The sequence below is a fragment of the Symphalangus syndactylus genome, chromosome 18 (genome assembly GCF_028878055.3).
Source record: "Symphalangus syndactylus isolate Jambi chromosome 18, NHGRI_mSymSyn1-v2.1_pri, whole genome shotgun sequence".
In the NCBI taxonomy this organism is placed as follows: domain Eukaryota; kingdom Metazoa; phylum Chordata; class Mammalia; order Primates; family Hylobatidae; genus Symphalangus; species Symphalangus syndactylus.
In genome coordinates this window covers 66,942,095-66,961,586 of record NC_072440.2, presented here as the reverse complement: position 1 = coordinate 66,961,586, position 19,492 = coordinate 66,942,095, and the positions used below count along the sequence as shown (strand labels likewise).

The window sequence follows — 19,492 nt, the reverse complement described above, 5'->3', positions numbered from 1 at the left end:
AATGTGGGCTCATTGATTTCATCTAGCAGGAAAAGACAAGACAGTGTTTCCCCTGGGAAATCTTTTGTCCATCTTTATTTCAAGGGCTTTCAAAACAGCCTGTTTGTAACCTTCATTATTAGCCACTGAGAGCTCCATTAAAGCAGCCCATTAGCTTTCTGGATCAGAGCATGGTGGGACCTTGCATCACCTTGGCAGACATTCTTAAGTGTCATTTCCCCGAAACACTTAGTTCCTGTTCTGCTAGACCTGGCTTTTTGAAGTTTTGAAATTATAGTCATCAACAAAATTACAAAGGTTGGGCTGGGCGCAGTGGCTGACGCCTGTAATCCCAGCACTTTGGGAGGCCGGGGCGGATGGATCACAAGGTCAGGAGTTCAAGACCAGCCTGGCCAACGTGGTGAAACCCTGTCTCTAATAGAGATACAAAAATTAGCCCGGTCTGGTGGTGCATGCCTGTAATTCCAGCTACTCAGGAGGCTGAGGCAGGAGAATTGCTTGGATTTGGGAGGCGGAGGTTGCAGTGAGCTGAGATTGTGCCATTGCACTCCAGCCTGGGTGATGGGGCGAGATGCCGTCTCAAAAAAAAAAAAAAAAAAAAAAAAGGCCGGGCGCAGTGGCTCATGCCTGTAATCCCAGAACTTTGGGAGGCCAAGGTGGGCAGATCATGAGGTCAGGAGATTGAGACCATCCTAGCTAACGCGGTGAAACTATGTCTCTACTAAAAATACAAAAAATTAGCCAGGCGTGGTAGTGGGCACCTGTAGTCCCAGATGCTCGGGAGGCTGAGGCAGGAGAATGGCATGAACCCAGGAGGTGGAGCTGGCAGTGAGCCGAGATCACACCACTGCACTCCAGCCTGGGCAACAGAGCGAGACTCCATCTCAAAAAAAACACATTAGAAAGCTCAAGGAGCAGAGTTACATCTTTTTAGTTTCCACAGGGACAAACTTGCCCACAGTAGGTTCTTAGTATGTGGTGGGTGGGACATAATGAAGAAATAATAATTATTCCTTTATTTATTTATTTATTTTTGAGTTGGAGTCTTGTCCTTTCACCCAGGCTGGCGTGCAGTGGCACAATCTTGACTCATGGCAAACTCCACATCTCGGGTTCAAATGATTCTCCTGCCTCAGCCTCCCAAATAACTGGGATTACAGGTGTGCGCCACCACACCTGGCTAATTTTTTGTATCTTTAGTAGAGACGGAGTTTCACCGTGTTGGCCAGGCTGGTCTCGAACTCCTGATCTCGTGATCCACCCGCCTCCCAAAGTGCTGGGATTACAGGCGTGAGCCACCATGCCCGGCCTGTAATGAAGAAATTATTAATCACTAACTGTATGTCTGCCACTGTGTTGGGCATTGTGTGATGGAAGACAGAAAACAAATACATAAACTCATTCTGCCCATGGCATCATTATCTTCATTAATAATTTCCTTTTCACAGCGATCCTGAGAGATCAGGTTCAAAATGATAAATGGTAACAACCAGTAAGTGGTACGGCCAGGGTTTAAATTCAGATCTGCAGTTCCAAAGTGCAGGTGCTTTCTTCTTGATCCAAGAGGAAGATCTTTTTGATGACTTTGTAGGAGGGTGAAATTTTTGTGAGGAGATAAGACTGACATACAAGAAACAACTGAGAACCAATTCAAGAGAATAGACCCATGTGTCCCCAGTCATGTCAGCCACAAGTTCTTCCAGCGCTCAGAGCTAGTGCCGAGGGAGGCTGAGCGTGGAAATATCTGGGAGAGGCTTCCTGTGAGTGAGAGAGTGAGGATGGTGGCTGGAGTGGGCAAGATGGGGAGGCCCAGACTGAAGAGATCGGGCTGACCCTATAGATAGATATTCGAAAGATATTTGAGCAGGTGCATGGAACTAGTAAAATGACAGTTTTGGAAATTACCTTAAGTTCAGGGTACTTTATCTTAGGACAGAGGGGTGAGATGGAGGGGCATGCATTGGGAGAAGCTGCAGTCATCTTTAATCTGGAGGATTTCAGGCCAGGTGCAGTGGCTCATGCCTGTAATCCCAGCACTTTGGGAGGCCGAGGTGGGTGGATCATTGGAGGTCAGGAGTTTCAGACCAGCCTGGCAAACATGGTGAAACCTGTCTCTACTAAAAATACAAAAATTAGCGGGGCGTGATGGTGCATGCTTGTAATCCCATCTACTCCAGAGGCTGAGGCACAAGAATCGCTTGAACCCAGGAGGCAGAGGTTACAGTGAGTTGAGATGGCGCCACTGCAATCCAGCCTTGGATGACAGAGCAAGACTCCATCTCAAAATAAATCTCTATCTATCTACTATCTATCTATCTATCTATCTATCTATCTATCTATCTATCTATCATCTATCTAATCTATCTATCTAATCTATCATCTGGAGGGCTTTGAATGCTGGTTTGAGATTAGCCAGAACTCTGGGTTCCTTAGTACGAAGTCCAGGGAGATGGTTTTAGGTGGTGGCCACGGGGAATAGAGGCTGATGAAAGGACAACTTTTGTCTCTTCTGGCTTCTGCATACAGAGCAGCTTTGCCTTCACCTAGTCCTGTATTGTGGGCTGGTATAAGATTCATTCAAAAATGGCTTCAGGCTGGATGCCGTGGCTCACACCTGTAATCCCAGTACTTTGGGAAGCTGAGGCAGGTGGATCACCTGAGATCAGAGGTTCGAGACCAGTCTGACCAACATGGCAAAACCCCATCTCTACTAAAAATACAAAAATTGGCCAGGCGTGGTGGCGCACATCCCAGCTACTCGGGAGGCTGAGGCAGGAGAATCGCTTGAACCTAGGAGGTGGAGGTTGCAGTACGCCAAGATTGCCCCACTTCACTCCAGCCTGGGTGACAGAGCAAGATTCCATCTCAAAAAAAAAAAAAAAAAAAAAAATGGCTTCAGTACTTAAAACACACACACACAGTACCCGTTTCTTTTTTTACTGTCAAGTAGCAGTACTTGGTTCTATTCTTTTTTTGTATTTTGTATGCTGTGAGAACCAAAAATTAAAAGTACCTTCAAAATAGCCAAGAGGAGCCTTTAAAGGATTTTTGCTAGGGAGCAGTTTGGGTGGTTTTAGAGCTGTCACTCTGGAGAAAAAGGGCGGAGGGCGACTTGGAGACAGGATATAGCCAGGAGGCTTGCAGGACGGTGTAGGCCTGATCTAAATTTTTACCTGTTTTGGCTTGGTTGGACCTTTTCAGAAAACTTGATTTTTCAGATTCCTGTTTTCCTTGTTTATGAGCAGAGTGATTGAGAGTCTGGCTTAGAAGCTGGACAAGCCTGAGTTCAGACCTATGCTCTGTCACCTGCCAGCTCTGTCACCTGCCAGCTCTGTGACCCTGGACAAGTCAGTCTGTCTCTCTGAGCCTCAGTCTCCTCGAATGTAAAATTGAGATGATGTGGTCATAGTCTCTATCTCATATGGTTATCATGAAAATGAAATGGAAAAATACATGTAAAATACAAGTCAAGGGCCTAGCACAAAAATATGAACTATCCCTCTGGCCCCTGGAGTTGGTTTAATATGTGACTCTCATAGTAAGTACATGTTCAGAGGATTGGTTTGGAGTTTAGCAAATTAAAGTTCCAAATAAATATGTATCTTTGATATTCTTAGGGTATTTTTTAATGTTTTAGGAATATAGACAGATTTTATGATGGAATCTCATGAATTATGGCTAAAAATAATTTTTATAACCCTCCAGTGAAAGATACTGAGAATGAGACAAAATTAGTTTGCCTTTTATTTTAATTGGGATAAAATGTATATACAGTGAAAGGCATAGATTTTTAAATGAAGTTTGATGAGTTTTCATAGTTTTTTTATTTTTTTATTTTTATTTTTTGAGACAGAGTCTCGCTCTGTTGCCTAGGCTGGAATGCAGTGGCGTGATCTTGGCTCACTGCAAGCTCCACCTTCTGGGTTCACGCCATTCTCCTGCCTCAGCCTCCTGAGTAGCTGGGACTACAGGCGCCCGCCACCATGCCCGGCTAATTTTTTGTATTTTTTTTAGTGAAGACGGGGTTTCACCATGTTAGCCAGTATGGTCTCGATCTCCTGACCTTGTGATCCACCCGCCCAAAATGCTGGGATTACAGGCATGAGCCACCGTGCCCAGCTGAGTTTTCATAATTTATACACCTATATAATTAACACTCCAGTCAAGATACAGAACATTTCTATCACCCCAGAAAGTTCCTTCATGTCCCCTCCACTCAGTCTGTACCCTGCATAGGTAACCAGTGTTCTGATTTCAGTCATCATAGGTTAGTTTTTCGTGGTTTTTTTTCTTGTCGCCCAGGCTGGAGTGCAGTGGCGCGATCTCGACTCACTGCAACCTCTGCCTCCCAGGTTCAAGTGATTCTTCTGCCTCAGCCTCCTGAGTAGCTGGGATTACAGGTGCCTGCCACCACGCCTGGCTAAGTTTTTGTATTTTTAGTAGAGACGGGGTTTCACCATGTTGGCCAGGCTGGTCTTGAACACCTGACCTCAGGTGATCCACCCTCTTCGGCCTCCCAAAGTGCAGGGATTACAGGCACGAGCCATCACGCCCGGCCGAATAGTTTCTTTTTTTTTTTTTTTTTTGGTTGAGCAGAAGTGTTTGATTTCTGTTGGATTGATACAGTCCAATTTATCTTTTTTTTTTTTTTTGAGATGGAGTCTCGCTCTGTTGCCCAGGCTGGAGTGCAGTGGTGCAATCTCAGCTCACTGCAGCCTCCACCTCCCGGATGCAAGCATTTCTCATGCCTCAGCCTCCTGAGTAGCTGGGATTACAAGTGCACACCACCACGCCCGGCTAATTTTTGTATTTTTAGTACAGGCAGGGTTTCACCATGTTGATCAGGCTGGTCTCGAACTCCTGACCTTGTGATCCGCCTGCCTCGGCCTCCCAAAGTGTTGGGACTACAGGCGTGAGCCACTGCTCCCAGCCTAATTTATCCTTTTTTTTTTTTTTTTTTTTTGAGACGGAGTCTCGCTCTGTCACCCAGGCTGGAGTGCAGTGGCGCAGTCTCGGCTCACTGCAAGCTCCGCCTCCCGGGTTCACGCCATTCTCCTGCCTCAGCCTCTCCGAGTAGCTGGGACTACAGGCGCCCGCCACCACGCCCGGCTAATTTTTTGTATTTTTAGTAGAGACGGGGTTTCACTGTGGTCTCGATCTCCTGACCTCGTGATCCACCCGCCTCGGCCTCCCAAAGTGCTGGGATTACAAGCGTGAGCCACCGCGCCCGGCAATCCTTTTTTTTTATGGTTAGTGATTTTAGGGTCCTCCCTAAGAAATATTTGCTACTCTAAGATCTGAAAAGATATTTTCCTATATTTTATCTGGAAGCTTTATGGTGTTAGCATTTGCATTTAGGTCAATAATCATCTTGAATTTTTTTTTTCTGTGTATGGTATAATGTAGGAGTCAAGGTTTATTTTTTTATGTGTTTATCAGGTTTTTCCAGCACCATTTGTTGAAAAGCCTTTTTTTTTTTTTTTGAGACGGAATCTTGCACTGTCGCCAAGCTGGAGTGCAGTGGCAGTGGCGCAATCTCGGCTCACTGCAACCTCCGCCTCCCAGGTTTAAGCAATTCTCCTGCCTCAGCCTCCCAAGTAGTTGGGACTATAGGCACGCGCCACCACGCCCAGCTAATTTTTGTATTTTTAGTAGAGACAGGGTTTCACCATGTTGGCCAGGATGGTCTCGATCTCCTGACCTCGTGATCCACCTGCCTCGGCCTCCCAAAGTGATGGGATTACAGGCGTGAGCCACTATGCCTGGCCCAACCTTTCTACTTTTCTAATTCACCTGAAACACTTGTTTAAAATACTATTTCCTGGGACCCCCCTCAAACTTGCTCACTCAGCCTTAGGGGTCTGCCCCTTGTTTTTCAACAGGTCCCCAAAGGATTGGTCAGCATGCACTGGAAAGGGCTCTCACGAACAATCCTTTATCAGTGCTATTAAGTCAACATAGAATTAATGAAGACCTGAGGTCTCAGGGTCGGAGTCTTTTTCGTATGGTGTGAAGGCTTGGCTGATACCAGAAAGAACCTGGAAAATGTTGGCCTTTTTAACAGTTTATGGTTTTTTGGCTGTCTGTTTTCCTTCCCTTTCTCTTTGTGTTGCTTTCTCCCTCATCTAAGCTTATTCACCTCTTTTCAGAGATGGGGTCTCTGTTGCCCAGTCTGGAGTGGAGTGGCATGATCATAGTTCACCACAGCCTCAAACTCCTGGGCTCAGGCGATCCTCCCACCTCAGCCTCCCAGGTAGTTGGGACTACAGGCACACACCGTCACACCCAGCAATTTTTAAATTTTTTTTGTAGAGATGGAGTCTTGCTATGTTGCCCAGGCTTGTCTTGGCCTCCAGCGACCCTCCTGCCTTAGCCTCCCAAAGTATCAGGCTTACAGACATGGGCCACTGTGCCCAGCCACTTAATTCACCTCTTATACAATAGCATGGTATAAAAGGAAAAATCCAATTATTTGGAACTTCTAGTTCTGTTTCGGTTAATTTTTGTTTTTAAGTGCTTTACATTCTTCCTTGTTTTTTAGGGAGACATTAGAGAAGCAAGTATTTTCTATCTGGAGGCAGAAGATGTTTCGGCATCGAGAAAACCGCCTGGCAGAGAGAATGGTAAATGGCTGTCCCTGAGGAGATGTGTGGAGGGTCAGGATCTGATTCAAGCCATTGCACTCACGGCCTCCCCTCCTCAGGAAGTTGCTTGGACCTCACTGGAGGGCTCCTGCCTCTGACTGTTGAGGCAGGGCAGGCTCTGGGGCGTCTGTCCTTTCTCAGTGGAGCCTACAGACAGCTTCTGGGCTGGACCACATCCTGACATCCATTCCTTTTGCCTTAGTCATTATTTGTGGCCTGTAAATTCTTTCCTGGCTTCTGTGCCTCTCTCCTACTTGATTTATTCTGTTCTCTCCTTCCTGTCCTGCCTCAGGCCATCCTTCACGCAGAGCGACAGCTTCTGTATAGGTCTTGGTTCATGTGGCACCAGCAGGCAGCAGCACGTCACCAGGAGCAGGAGTGGCAAACAGTGGCCTGTGCCCACCACTGCCATGGGCGGCTCAAGAAAGCTTTCTGCCTCTGGAGGGAAAGTGCCCAAGGGCTCAGAACAGAGTGAGTGGCCAGTTCTGCCTTACAAGCCTTTCCATCCCAGGCCAGCTTTGATTGTACTAGCAGCACCGTCAGCTCCAAGTGCCTGTCTGGAGGATTGCATTACCCCAGGCTCTGGTTGTAAGTTCTGGAAGTTCAACCTAAAAGAGTCTTAAGTAAAACTAGGTTGGCCGGGCGCAGTGGCTCACGTCTATAATCCTGGCACTTTGGGAGGCTGAGGCGGGCAGATCACCAGAGGTCAGGAGTTCGAGACCAGCCTGACCAACATGGAGAAACCCCGTCTCTATTAAAAATACAAAAATTAGCCAGGCATGGTGGCACAAGCCTATAATCCGAGCTACTCAGGAGAGTGAAGCACGAAAATTGCATGAACCCAGGAAGTGAAGGTTGCAGTGAACTGAGATGGCACCGCTACACTCCAGCCTGGGCAACAGAGCGAGACTCTGCCTCAAACAAACAAACAAAAGTGACCATAGCCAGGGAACAAACTGATGGGCCCATGTTGTGATAGCTGACTGCTGCAGATAAGGGATAGGGACCAGCAGCTGTGGCCAGTGGGTGGGTTGTGGCAGTTTTTAACCATACCACGTAGTTAGAGAGCGGAGGGGAGGCAGCCCAGTCACTGCAGAGACTGTCCTGCTTTGGGGCCTTTCAGTATCCACTGTATGTTCTGAGGATCTCACTCACTGTCACACTCTGACCATGTTTAACCAGTTTCTCAGTCGGGGGCTTCACACCTGCACTTGTGAGCTTCAGTGGCACTTGAAGCCCTGGGAAGTTGTAGGCCAAAATTTGATCATAGGTGCTTTTTTCTGAGAGTGCAAGTTCTTTGGCAGCTTTTCAGAGAGGGTCTCAGCTCCCCCAAAAACTTAACCAGGTAGGGCCATGGACTGTAAGGAGGAGCCCATAGAGGGTGCCCTCACTGGGTGGGGGCTGCAGCACTGAGCTCTGCCATCTCCCCACAGGAGGACGGGCAGGGTGCGGGCAGCAGAATTCCACATGGCCCAGCTCCTGCGCTGGGCCTGGAGCCAGTGGAGGGAGGTAAGGCTTTGGTGTGAGGTGCCACCCGTGTATGACTTTTGGACAGGTGGGCTGTGTGTTAGCAGGACTCACAGGCAACATACGGGCCACACCACTTACCTCTGAGCTGAATGAAGAGAACAGGCAGCACATAAAGTGTTAACTCAGTTATGAGATGGTTGGCTCAAAATTTTTGTGTTCTTTTCACATACTAGGCTGTTCTTATTTGAACTTACTGCATCTAAAATTCCTGATCTAACCATTTACAGGAGTCCTACTGAGTGTAAAAAATGTTTAAACTCACATTAATTGGGCATTTACCACAAATCAAGCACTTGCCTCATCAAATCATCACAGAACCCCTAAGAAGCACATATTTATAGATGAGGCCAGAGAGATTAATTTACACTCACACAGATGATGTATAAAATGGAGGCAAAGCAGGAAGCCACCCCCAACTCAGACCCCAGCCCACGGTGGCTGCTTTCTCCTCTGTCTGCAGTGCCTGGCCCTGCGGGGAGCGGAGCGGCAGAAGCTGATGCGAGCAGACCTGCACCACGAGCACAGCGTGCTACACAGGGCGCTGCAGGCGTGGGTGGTAGGAGCTGCTGCCTCCCTCCTGATCTCCTTGCTGTGGGGACAGGGGAGGTTTCTAGAGACTTTGTTTCCCTTCCTTGTTCTTCCTGTCTGTCCCAGAACAGAGTCATGTGACACACCTCAAACCAAGCAAGTGCCCCAGACAGCGGGCCTTAGGCCACAGGGTTCTTTGATTCTTGCTTGGCCAAGTGGAAACAAGTGCTGTCGGTGGGTACTAGCCTTGCAGTGAAAGCAGCTCCTTGCCCTGGAGTGCCATGGTTTGACTTAGGAGGTGAGGGCCTGTGAGACAGTTTGTCGTCTGAGAGGGTCTGCTAGCCCTGGGACCAAGGGCTGTTGGCCTCTCCTACCCTTTTTGAGTGCTCTGGGCATGACAGCCTTGTGGTAGATGCACCTCTGAGGCCTGCCCAAACAGGGAGAAGTGTGAGCCCAAGAGCCGCCTCAGTCTTCCTTGTCCCCTACAGACTTACCAGAGCAGGGTGCGGAGCATCCTCTGGGAGGTGGCAGCCAGGGAGAGCCAGCACAACAGGCAGCTGCTGCGGTGAGTCTCCCGGGCGCCTCCCAAGCTCCAGCTGGGGAACAAGGAATGCACTCCAAACCCTAGCCTTTTAGGGGGTCCTGCCGAGGGCCAGGTCGGGGATGATCCCGGGTTCCTAGTCGCTAATATCATGGTCTTGGCTTTTCCACTTCACTCATGGGTTTGCCTCCATTTGGCTTAAGCCCCTGCTGTGTGCAGGGCGGGACCTTGGAAAGCAGCTGTCACCTGCATGCCTTAAAAGCCACTTGTCTTGCTCTTCTGAGCACTTTTTCCTCCCTGCTTCACACCTACAAGATTCAGCTTTGCAAGGCACCTTGTCATCTCTTCCACTCCAGAGGCTTCAGCGACTCCCTTTCCTGTCAATTTCCAGGTAGTCCCCTTCCAGCTTGCTCTGCGGGCCTGTCACTAATTCTCCACCGTCACCTCTAGGCCCTGTCACACCATCTGCACCACTCACCCCTGTGGAGGGCGCTTCCGCAGCTTCTGCCACTCTTTCTAAGCCAAACTCTAACCTCACTCCTTCCCAGTAGTCCTCCCATATGCCCCCTTTCATTTCCTTCCTTTGTATTTGTTCAGCACATGATATTCCTGGTGGCCTGTGGGCAGTGGGGTCTTGTGGACTTTAAACACCTCCATCCTTAGCTGGGCGCAGTGGCTCGCCCCTATAATCCCAGCACTTTAGGAGGCTGTTTGAGACCAGGAGTTTCAGACCAGCCTGGGCAACATAGCGAGACCTTGTCTGTACTAAATATAAAAAAATTAGCTAGGCACGGTCATGTCTGCCTGTGGTTCAGGTACTTGGGAGGCTTAGGTGGGAGGGTCACTTGAGCCTTGAAGGTCAAGGCCGCAGTGAGCCGTGATCATGCCACTGCACTCCAGCCTGGGTGATGGAATGAGACCCTGTCTCTAAAAAGTAAATAAATAAACGCCTCCATCCCTCATATGGGGTCCCATAGAGCACCCATCCCGCTCTTCAGACAGGGTGGAATAAGCAAGAACTCCCTGAGCTAACTCAGCAGCAAGCTGAGGCATAGGCAACCTTCCTCTGGGTTCCCTGTCTCTCCACACTTCTCTTATCACAGTGTGAGTCACTTGTGGTGCCACTGCCTGGTTATGCCCTGTTATCCCCGTAGCACCTGGAGTTTGGTCTCCAGCAGTGCTGGGTCCCTCATGCACTCTTGGTGCCCAGCCCAGAGCAGTTGCTCAGTAGCCATTTGTTGGACATAGACGTGCAAGTAAACATGGGTGTTGGTGAAACAGACATTCTTAGGTGTAGAGTCCCTGACTCAGGAGTAGGGGAAGAAGGCTGGGCGCAGTGGCTCACGCCTGTAATCCCAGCACTTTGGGAGGCCGAGGCAGGCAGATCACGAGGTCAGGAGATCAAGACCACGGTGAAACCCCGTCTCTACAAAAAATACAAAAAATTAGCCGGGCGCGGTGGCGGGCGCCTGTAGTCCCAGCTACTCGGAGAGGCTGAGGCAGGAGAATGGCGTGAACCCGGGAGGCGGAGCTTGCAGTGAGCCAAGATTGCGCCACTGCACTCCAGCCTGGGCGACAGAGCGAGACTCCGTCTCAAAAAAAAAAAAAGGAGTAGGGGAAGGTAGGAATGATTCACAGGAGCCTCCCTTCTCTCTCCATCCTGGTGTCATCTGCCCTCCCCACACCCATGCATCTGCAGCGGGGCATTACGTCGCTGGAAAGAGAACACCATGGCCCGAGTGGATGAAGCCAGAAAAGCCTTTGAAGCAAGTACTCATTACAGAAGGACCATATGTTCCAAGGTGAGGTATAAGGAGGCAAGCTGGTCACCCAGGAGAGTTGGGACTGTGTTCTGCTGAGGGCGCGGGATGTAGGGGGTAGTGCCAGAGATTTGAACTGAATAAGGAACCTAGAAAATGGGTAACTTTCCTCCAGCACACACACACAAACATCCATGTGGGCACATGTTTAGTTTTTTTACTGAATTACAAACCAATATGCATTAAATAGAAACATAACACATCATAAGTGAACTAGTTCTTATCAGAACCAGTATTTTCTTTCTTTTTTTTTTTTTTTTGAGACAGAGTCTCACTCTGTCACCCAGGCTAGAGTGCAGTGGTATCATCTCAGCTCACTGCAACCTCCATCCCCCAGGTTCAAGCAATTTCTCCTGCCTCGACCTCCCCAGTAGCTGGGACTACAGGCTTGCGCCACCACATCCAGCTAATTTTTGTATTTTTAGTAGAGATGGGGTTTCACCACGTTGGCTAGGCTGGTCTTGAACTGCTGACCTCGGGTGATCCACCTGCCTCAGCCTCCCAAAGTGCTGGGATTACAGGCTCTTTGAATCCAGGAGGTGGAGGTTGCAGTGAGCTGAATTGTACCACTGCACTCCAGCCTGGACAACAGAGCAAGGTTGTCTCAAAAAAAAAAAAAAAAAAAAAAAAAAAAAAGAAAAAATACTCCGAAGCTAGCCTGTGCCTCCCTTCCCCTGGAAGGAGGAACACAGGAATCTTTGCTTGGCTTCAGAGCTTGAAGAGGAGGCCTTTTTGGTGGGAATGGAGTTCATAACAGCTTGCGGAGCAGGCAGCAGGCATCCTCTGGGCAAGTGTTTTGTTATTGTGATTTTGTAGGCATCACTCATACAAAAGAATGTATACAACGTATGTTTGTTCCATTTACTAAATAGTAATAGAGGCAGGGTGCGGTGGCTCACGCCTGTAATCCCAGCACTTTAGGAGACTGAGTGGGGTGGATCCCTTGGGGTCAGGAGTTCGAGACCAACCTGGCCAACATGGTGAAACCCCATCTCTACTAAAACAGAAATTAGCTGGATATGGTGGTGCATGCCTGTAATCCCAGCTACTCAGAAGGCTGAGGCAGGAGAATCGCTAGAACCTGGGAGGCAGAGGTTGCAGTGAACCGAGATCACGCCACTGCACTCCAACCCAGGTGACAGAGCGAGACTGTGTCTCAAAAAAAAAAAAATATATATATATATTTTATATATATGTAAAATATATTTATATATATAATATAAATATATATATATAAAAATAGAATTAAGACCCATTTATGTAATGACTTCACTACTTTATGGCATGGTATGATATGTAAATCCTGATAGAAGAGTCCCAGCAGCCGAAATGCTGGGCTTCTTGTGAGGGGCTGGGGCCCTGTCCTATTGCTCAGTGGTCTGCGTGCATGGCAGTTACTTCCTGGACCGTGTGTGAGAAGCAAATGGCAACAGCTTGGCCTTGCCTGTCCAGGAGCCACCGTCACAGACCTGGGGTGGCCCCGGAAGCCAGGAGGTATAGCGACTCTTGCTGTGCTCCTTGCCTGCCTATAGGTCCTGGTCCAGTGGCAGGAAGCTGTGTCAGTGCAGATATATTACCGACAGCAGGAGGACTGTGCCATCTGGGAGGCCCGGAAGGTGCTGGACAGGGGTAAGTGGTGGCCCCAGCAGCAAGTCATGTTGAGGAATGTGAAGACAGCACTGTTGTGGAGATCCCTGTGGCCCCCATAAGTCTGTCTGTCTCCTCATACATGCCAGTTCCCTGTGGTTGCCATGACAAAGTACCACAGACTGGGAGTTTTCAAACAACACAAAATTGCCCTCTCAGTTCTGGAGGCTGGCAGTCAGCGATCAAGGTGTGGCAGGGCCGTGCTCCTCCACAGACTCTAGGGGAGGGTGCTTCCTTGCCTCTCCCAGCTTGTTTCTTGCTTGTCATGGCTTTCCTGGACGTGTAGACCCATTGCTCCAGTCTTTGCCCCATCTTGACATGTCGTTTCCTTCCTGTGTCTGGGTCGCTTAGAAGGACTCTGGTCATATCGGATGAAGGGCCCACCCTACTTGAGTGTGACGCCATCCTAACCAATTACGTCTGCAGTGAGCCTAGTGCCAGATAAAGTCACATTGTGAGGTTCCAGGAAGGACATGACTATGGCAGGTGTGGAGGGGGCACTGTTCAGTCCAGTATATCTTAGAAATCTATTCCCAACTGATTGCCAACCAATTTATGTTAAAATGAAAGGCTAGAGCTTGAGATCTACAGAGAAATAAAAGAAGCTGGAATGGAGGAGCTTGGGGTGGTTGGGGAGGGGGTTGTTTTGATGGGAAAGTTCTTGCTGCTTGTCAGGTCAGCCCTCACTGTGTTAGCGTCCTGCTTCCTTGTGTAGCTGGGCCCTTGAATGTTTAGGGGCCAGAGACTTTCTAATTCGATCTCAGGAAGTCCCACTGCCTGCTGTATTATACATCTTTGGAAAGATTGCAGGGCACAGTGGTACACACCTATAGTCCCAGCTACTTAGGAGCCTGAGGTGGGAGGATCTCTTGAGCCCAGGAGCTGGAGGCTGCAATGAACTATGATCACACCACTGCACTCCAGCTTGGGTGACAGAATGAGACCCAGTCTCTCTTTTGAGACAGTCTCACTCTGTCTCCCAGGCTGGAGTGCAGTGGTGCGATCTCAGCTCACTGCAACCTTCACCTCTTGGGGTTCAAGCGAATCTCCTGCCTCAGCCTCCAGAGTAGCTGGGACTACAGGCGTATGCCACCATGCCAGGCTAATTTTTTGTATTCTTAGTAGAGACGGCGTTTCACCGTGTTAGCTGGGATGGTCTCGATCTCCTGACATTGTGATCTGTCCGTCTCAGCCTCCCAAAGTGCTGGGATTACAGGCGTGAGCCACCACGCCTGGCCAAGACCTAGTCTCTTCTAAAAAATCTTTGGAAAGAGTCTAGAACAGGAGTCCATGCCCCTGCTTGCAAGATGCACAGACACACGGCAGACCCGTGGGGAGCTGCCTCCTAACACAGCTAGGGGTCCCATAGTAGGAGAATCTGACACGCTGAAGGGGGCAGCTCATTTTTAGAATAAATGAAAATACAAACAAAAGTGAAAACAATTAGAAGTTGTTTAAATTGGCCCATAGAGAAATTGACCAAGTGGTTAAGTTGGTTTAATAGAGTTTGCTCCAGGACAAAACTGAATCAGCTTTGGTTTGGTTCTGACTGTAGCGTGTGTTAATGAGCATGTTTCAACACACGTCCTGGGGACAAAACCGTGGGGTCAGCCATCCCACATGGCTGCATTACTGCGCCACGAATGTGCTGCTGGGTCCTGGAGCTCCTCCTCAGCTCAGAAACCAGCACTGTTTCTAGTTCACTAAGAAAGAAGCCGAGGGGTTTAGCCAGCCCTTGGGCTCTGGAGCTTCTGCACCTGACCCTTTGGGCACCTGACTGTGCAGCTTCAAGCTCCAGAGGCTTCTGGCCAGTTTAGGTCAGCTGCCTTAAGGGTCAGGTGCCCACTCCTGGCCGTGGTGGGAAGTTAGAGGCGACGGGTTTGAGTGTGGCCCGAAGCCACTGCTCTCTGAAGGACTTTCCTTAGAAGGAGGCGGTGGCAGGCTTGGGTTGCCACGTCCATTACAGATGGTATGAGAGACTTGGGAGACTGGGCAGCAAGACAGTGTACACATAGTAGGTACACAGTAAATACCTGGGGAACAATTGATTGCCTTATATTAAGGCCTCAGTGTCTCAGGCACACCTTGGCAGGCCAAGGGTGGGGCTGGGAGGAGGGACTGAGGGGAAGATGTCACAAGACCCATTATGCTGAGTGCTGAAGAAGTGGAGGCTGGCGGTCATAACCTGGCTGTGTGTGTGGCCTCCAGCAGGGCCCGTCTCTGAGTCTCAATGTCTTCATCTGTAAAATGGGGATAACACTGCCTACCTCTTGGGGTTGTCATGGAGATCAAGTGAGATGACAGGTAGAGAGATACACACTTAGGACAGAGCCCAGGCATCAGCATGCAGCACTAACGTGGGTGCCTCCCGCTTGTGATCTGCTGCCTTCCCTGCCTGCCTCAGTGGGCCTGGAGGGCTCCTCATCTTGGCATCTGTGCCCTGCTCTCAACCCTGTTCTGTTGTCTTAAAAAGAAAGTTCTCTCAGGGCCCAAGAAAGATTCACCAAAGGGAGAGTCTGGTGACACAAAAACAAAATGCAGGATGTGGCCCATGCCTGCAGAACCCAGGGAGCCAGAGGGCATGGCCTGGCGACCAGTGTTCTCCTCCCCAGCCGTGGCTTGGGCTGGTCTGACTGCTCTGACTGGGCCTTGGTTTCCACCCTGACAAAACAGGCTGCCCTCTCTTGCAAGCTGCAGCTGAAGTGGGGGCTCCTCCTTCTCCCTCAGACTGAGGCTCTTCTTCCATGTGCCCAGCAGCATTTTGCACGTGACTCTTGGGGGCCCCCTGGCACCCCTGTGGAGGCTGTGGACAGGCTCGTGGCTCTGGGAGGGCCCTTAGGGAGCACAACAGTAAACATCTGGTTCCAGTCCCCAGGGTGTTCACTGTTGGCAGAGGTGGCCATGGCCCCTAGAGAGGGGCCATGGTCCACGTGTGGTAGTTTCACCGTGTGGGCTGGACACCCGGACCCTATCCCCGCACAGCCATCTCTACTGTCTGCACGTTCACCATTACGTAGTCACTGGTGGAAATCCCACAAAACAGCAAACTCTGACTTGGATCTGCCTTAGGCTGTCTGCGGACCTGGTTTCAGCGCTGGCGGGACTGCAGCCGGAGGTCAGCCCAGCAGAGACTGCAGCTAGAGAGGGCAGTCCAGCACCACCGCCGGCAGCTGCTGCTGGAGGGGCTAGCCCGGTGGAAGACGCACCATCTGGAGTGTGTCAGGAAGAGGGTGAGGCTGACGGTGGCAACTCTCCAAGTTCCGCCTGCCTGGCAAGGGGTGTCCAGGCCAGGAGACCATTTCTCAGGAAGAGGTCTTTCCTGACAGCACTCCATGCAGCCGGTATGAGTGGTGGGTGGTTTGGGGTCCTGTAAGACAAAGCTGCAGGAGCCTTTCTGGGCTTTTGGTGGAGCCTAGCGAGTAGCCAGCCCCAGAATCCAGTGTCTCCCAGGGAAGATGGCTCAGCGGAAAAACCTGGTTCATGCTGACCCGTGGCTTATCAGTGCTGGGGGACCTACAGCGTGAGTCCTCTGGGCGGCACTCCCTGCCTATGCAGGAGACCCCCAGCACCATCCAGGACGCCTAGCAATGGGAGGACATTCAGCTGGGCAGAGGCTGGGGTAGATCGGGACCCACCCCAGGCTGTCTAGGATAGGTCAGGACGCCACTCTCTGTGCACTTGCTCTCCCCCAGCTCCTGCACAGGCAGAGCACCCACCTGCTGGCACAGAGACTCAGTCGGACCTGCTTCTGCCAGTGGAGACAACAGGTGGGAACCCGGGAGATGTCCCCTCCATACTTCCTTCTCCGTCCTTTGGCCTGTGAGGCCCGAGCAGTGAATGACCTTCAGCCTACACCTCTAGTTCAGTATTTTTACTATCACTCTCCCCAGGGCCACCTCCTCTACCACCTTCCTGTCATTTCCGGGCACATCAGATTCCTTCCATCTGTAGCCTGCATAAGACCAGTTACTTCAAGGCCTGGTTTCTCTTTCTACAGTGTTGTATTAAAAAATACATCAGTGGAGGCCGGGCGTGGTGGCTCACGCCTGTAGTCCCAGCACTTTGGGAGGCTGAGGTGGGCAGATCACGAGGTCAGGAGATTGAGACCATCCTGGCTAACACAGTGAAACCCCGTCTGTACTAAAAATACAAAAAAATTAGCCAGGCATGGTGGCAGGTGCCTATAGTCCCAGCTACTTGGGAGGCGGAGGCAGGAGGATGGCGTGAACCTGGGAGGCGGAGCTTGCAGTGAGCAGAGATAGCACCACTGCACTCCAGCCTGGGCGACAGAGCGAGACTCTGTCTCAGAAAAAAAAAAAAAATTATATATATATATATCTATCAGTGGGCCGGGCACGATGGCTCACGCCTATAATCCCAGGATTTTGGGAGGCTGAGGCAGGAGGATCACTTGAGCACAGGAGTTCAAGACCAGCCTGGGCAACATAGTGAGACCCCCATCTCTACAAAAACAAAACAGAAAAATTAGCTGGGTGTAGGCAGTGCACACCTGTGGTCCCAGCTACTCGGGAGGCTAAGGCGGGAGGATCGCTTGAGCCCAGGAGGTCAAGGTTGCAGTGAGCTGTGATCATGCCACTGCACTCCAGCCTGGATGAGAGTGAGATTCCATCTCAAAAAATCAGCATAATATCTTAAAAATTAATATGAAATGTGTTTTAAGGCTTTGCTGGGATCTTGCTAAAAAGCCAAGAGGGATCACATAGAGCAGCGCCCACATGTCCCCAGCTCCCTCTTCCTGTCCTGTTGTCCTGTTCTCACCGTTCCCCGGACCTTAGGCCGCTGCCTCCACGCATCCCCCTGCAGGAGCCCTTTGCCACCTTCTTTTGTAAAGGTCCTTCCTCAGGCCACAGATGGAGCGTGTGTTGGGCACCTCACGGCCAGGCACAAGGCTGGCCCTTCCTAGTGGAGGAAGTGGGAGCCTCGACTAGAGAGGGAGCCAAGAGGGACGAGCTGGGCAGGGCCCTGTGATCAGCACAGCCTCCCTGAAGGGGCAATAGGGAAATGATCTGGTCTTTCTGGCCCTAGCTGGCAGCCAGGAGGCAGGAGCAGCGGGCGACAGTGCGGGCCCTGTGGTTCTGGGCCTTCTCGCTGCAGGCAAAGGTAATTGGGGCTCTGCATCCTACCGTTCCTGCCGCTCCCTCAGGCCTTGGGTGGAGGGAGGGCACCTGGTCTGTGGGGGAGCCCTAAGCAGGGAGACCTGGGCCTCACCTCCTGTCCTCCCCGGAGGTGTGGGCCACGTGGCTGGCCTTTGTACTGGAAAGGAGGAGAAAGAAGGCGCGGCTGCAGCGGGCGCTCCAGGCCTACCAGGGGCAGCTCCTCCAGGAGGGTGCTACGCGGCTCCTGCGCTTTGCGGCCAGCATGAAGGCCTCCCGGCAGCAGCTGCAGGCCCAGCAGCAGGTCCAGGTAGGCCCAGGGCCCCTTCCTGTGGGGAGCAGGCAGGGTGTGGCATGACCTGACCAGAGGCTGTGTTGTAGGCGGCTCACAGTCTCCATCGTGCCGTCCGCCGCTGTGCCATGCTCTGGAAACAGAAAGTGCTGGGCCGGGGTGGGAAGCCTCAGCCCCTGGCAGCCATCGCATCCAGCAGGAAAGTGACGTTTGAGGGTCCCCTTCTCAACTGCATTGCTGCTGGAGCTGGGGATGCCACCCTTGAGACCAAGAGGCCACAGGCTTCTCGGCCTCAGGGAGCTCTGGGCCGCCTGGCTGCTGAGGAGCCCCACGCCCTGGAACTGTGAGTAGCCCATGCTCACCTTGTCCTCCTCGCTTCCACCCTGGGCAAAAGGTTGGATGGCATAGCAGGGAGGAAAACTGAGCCCTGACAGGGACGGGACAGGCTGGTCAGGGCCTTGTCACAGCTGAGCTGCTGGGAATCCCCTCTTCTCCAGCCAGATCCCATCCCTCCCACGGCAAGAGGGAGAGAATGGAGTGGGATTTCCAGACCCTCTCTCCTTTGCCTGCCAAAGCTCAGGAAATAGGTGTCCCTTCCTCTGCAACACCTTCCTACCCTCTCTCCCGTCCCGCTGACGCGATCTTTTCCGGAGTCATACACGTAGTTGACAAAGGGAACAAGTTGCTCAGCTCCTGCCCGCGCCTGCCAGCCTCTCTTCTGCTCCATCACAGCCAAGACACTGGCTTTTTGTCAGAAGCTCCTCTTTCTTGTGTGAGCTGGCACCTGTCCCTCTGCCCACCCCTACTATGGTCTCCTCAAACCCTAACCTGCCCTGCCCCGTGCTGATGAAGCTGGTGGCTCCCACAGCAAGCAGCACTACCCGAGAGCCTTGGGCCTTGGGGGAGATGTCAGGTGGGTGCATGGGGCCTGGATCCCGGTCCCTGCTCTGCTCCTCACTGACTGACCTTGATGGGATCCTGAACATCTCAGAGGCTGCTCCCCTGTGACATGGACCCTGGTGACCTGTACACCTGTGTCACCGGGGTTGCTCTGCAGGTCAAAAGAGACAATGTGGGTGAAGCAGTCCCCTGGCGTCAGGTACCTTTTGTCGGAACTGCTGGGAGCTCTGTGGCCCAGGCCCACCCCAGCTTACTTGCTGACCTTGGCCTCGCCTTCTCTGACTTTCAGTCTCCCTATAAAATTGGGGATCCCACAGAGATCTCAGACCCCCTTTCAGCCCCTGGTCAGCCCAGGGGAACAGACCCCATGTTTCTTCCCAGCAACACTGCCCACTCAGCGAGGAAGCAGCCGCGACGCCCACACTTCCTGCTGGAGCCTGCGCAGAGCCAGAGGTCCCTGGGGTGTGGCCCCGTGG

The 19,492-nt window shown here is 51.3% G+C and overlaps 1 protein-coding gene across 44 annotated transcripts in view; it reads left to right on the top strand.

Annotated features, from left to right (window-relative positions):
- Positions 1-19,492, top strand: part of SFI1 (SFI1 centrin binding protein) — a 132,192-nt gene that overhangs the window by 109,023 nt on the left and 3,677 nt on the right. For 21 of the 44 annotated variants that reach the window (XR_010117150.1, XM_055251589.2, XM_063623504.1 and 18 more), the window contains 13 exons: positions 6,542-6,623; positions 6,937-7,115; positions 8,078-8,153; positions 8,635-8,730; positions 9,191-9,267; positions 10,943-11,045; positions 12,596-12,692; positions 15,780-15,940; positions 16,403-16,477; positions 17,757-17,831; positions 17,958-18,134; positions 18,206-18,459; positions 19,398-19,469. Coding sequence is in view for 40 of the 44 variants with exons in the window: in XM_055251589.2 (XP_055107564.2) it covers positions 6,542-6,623; positions 6,937-7,115; positions 8,078-8,153; positions 8,635-8,730; positions 9,191-9,267; positions 10,943-11,045; positions 12,596-12,692; positions 15,780-15,940; positions 16,403-16,477; positions 17,757-17,831; positions 17,958-18,134; positions 18,206-18,459; positions 19,398-19,469 (1,524 nt within the window). In the remaining 4 variants the exon portion in view is untranslated. Of the gene's footprint in view, positions 1-6,541; positions 6,624-6,936; positions 7,116-8,077; positions 8,154-8,634; positions 8,731-9,190; positions 9,268-10,942; positions 11,046-12,595; positions 12,693-15,779; positions 15,941-16,402; positions 16,478-17,756; positions 17,832-17,957; positions 18,135-18,205; positions 19,126-19,397; positions 19,471-19,492 lie in introns of those variants that run through there. The other 23 variants (XR_010117152.1, XR_010117153.1, XM_063623509.1 and 20 more) reach the window with 9 other exon arrangements.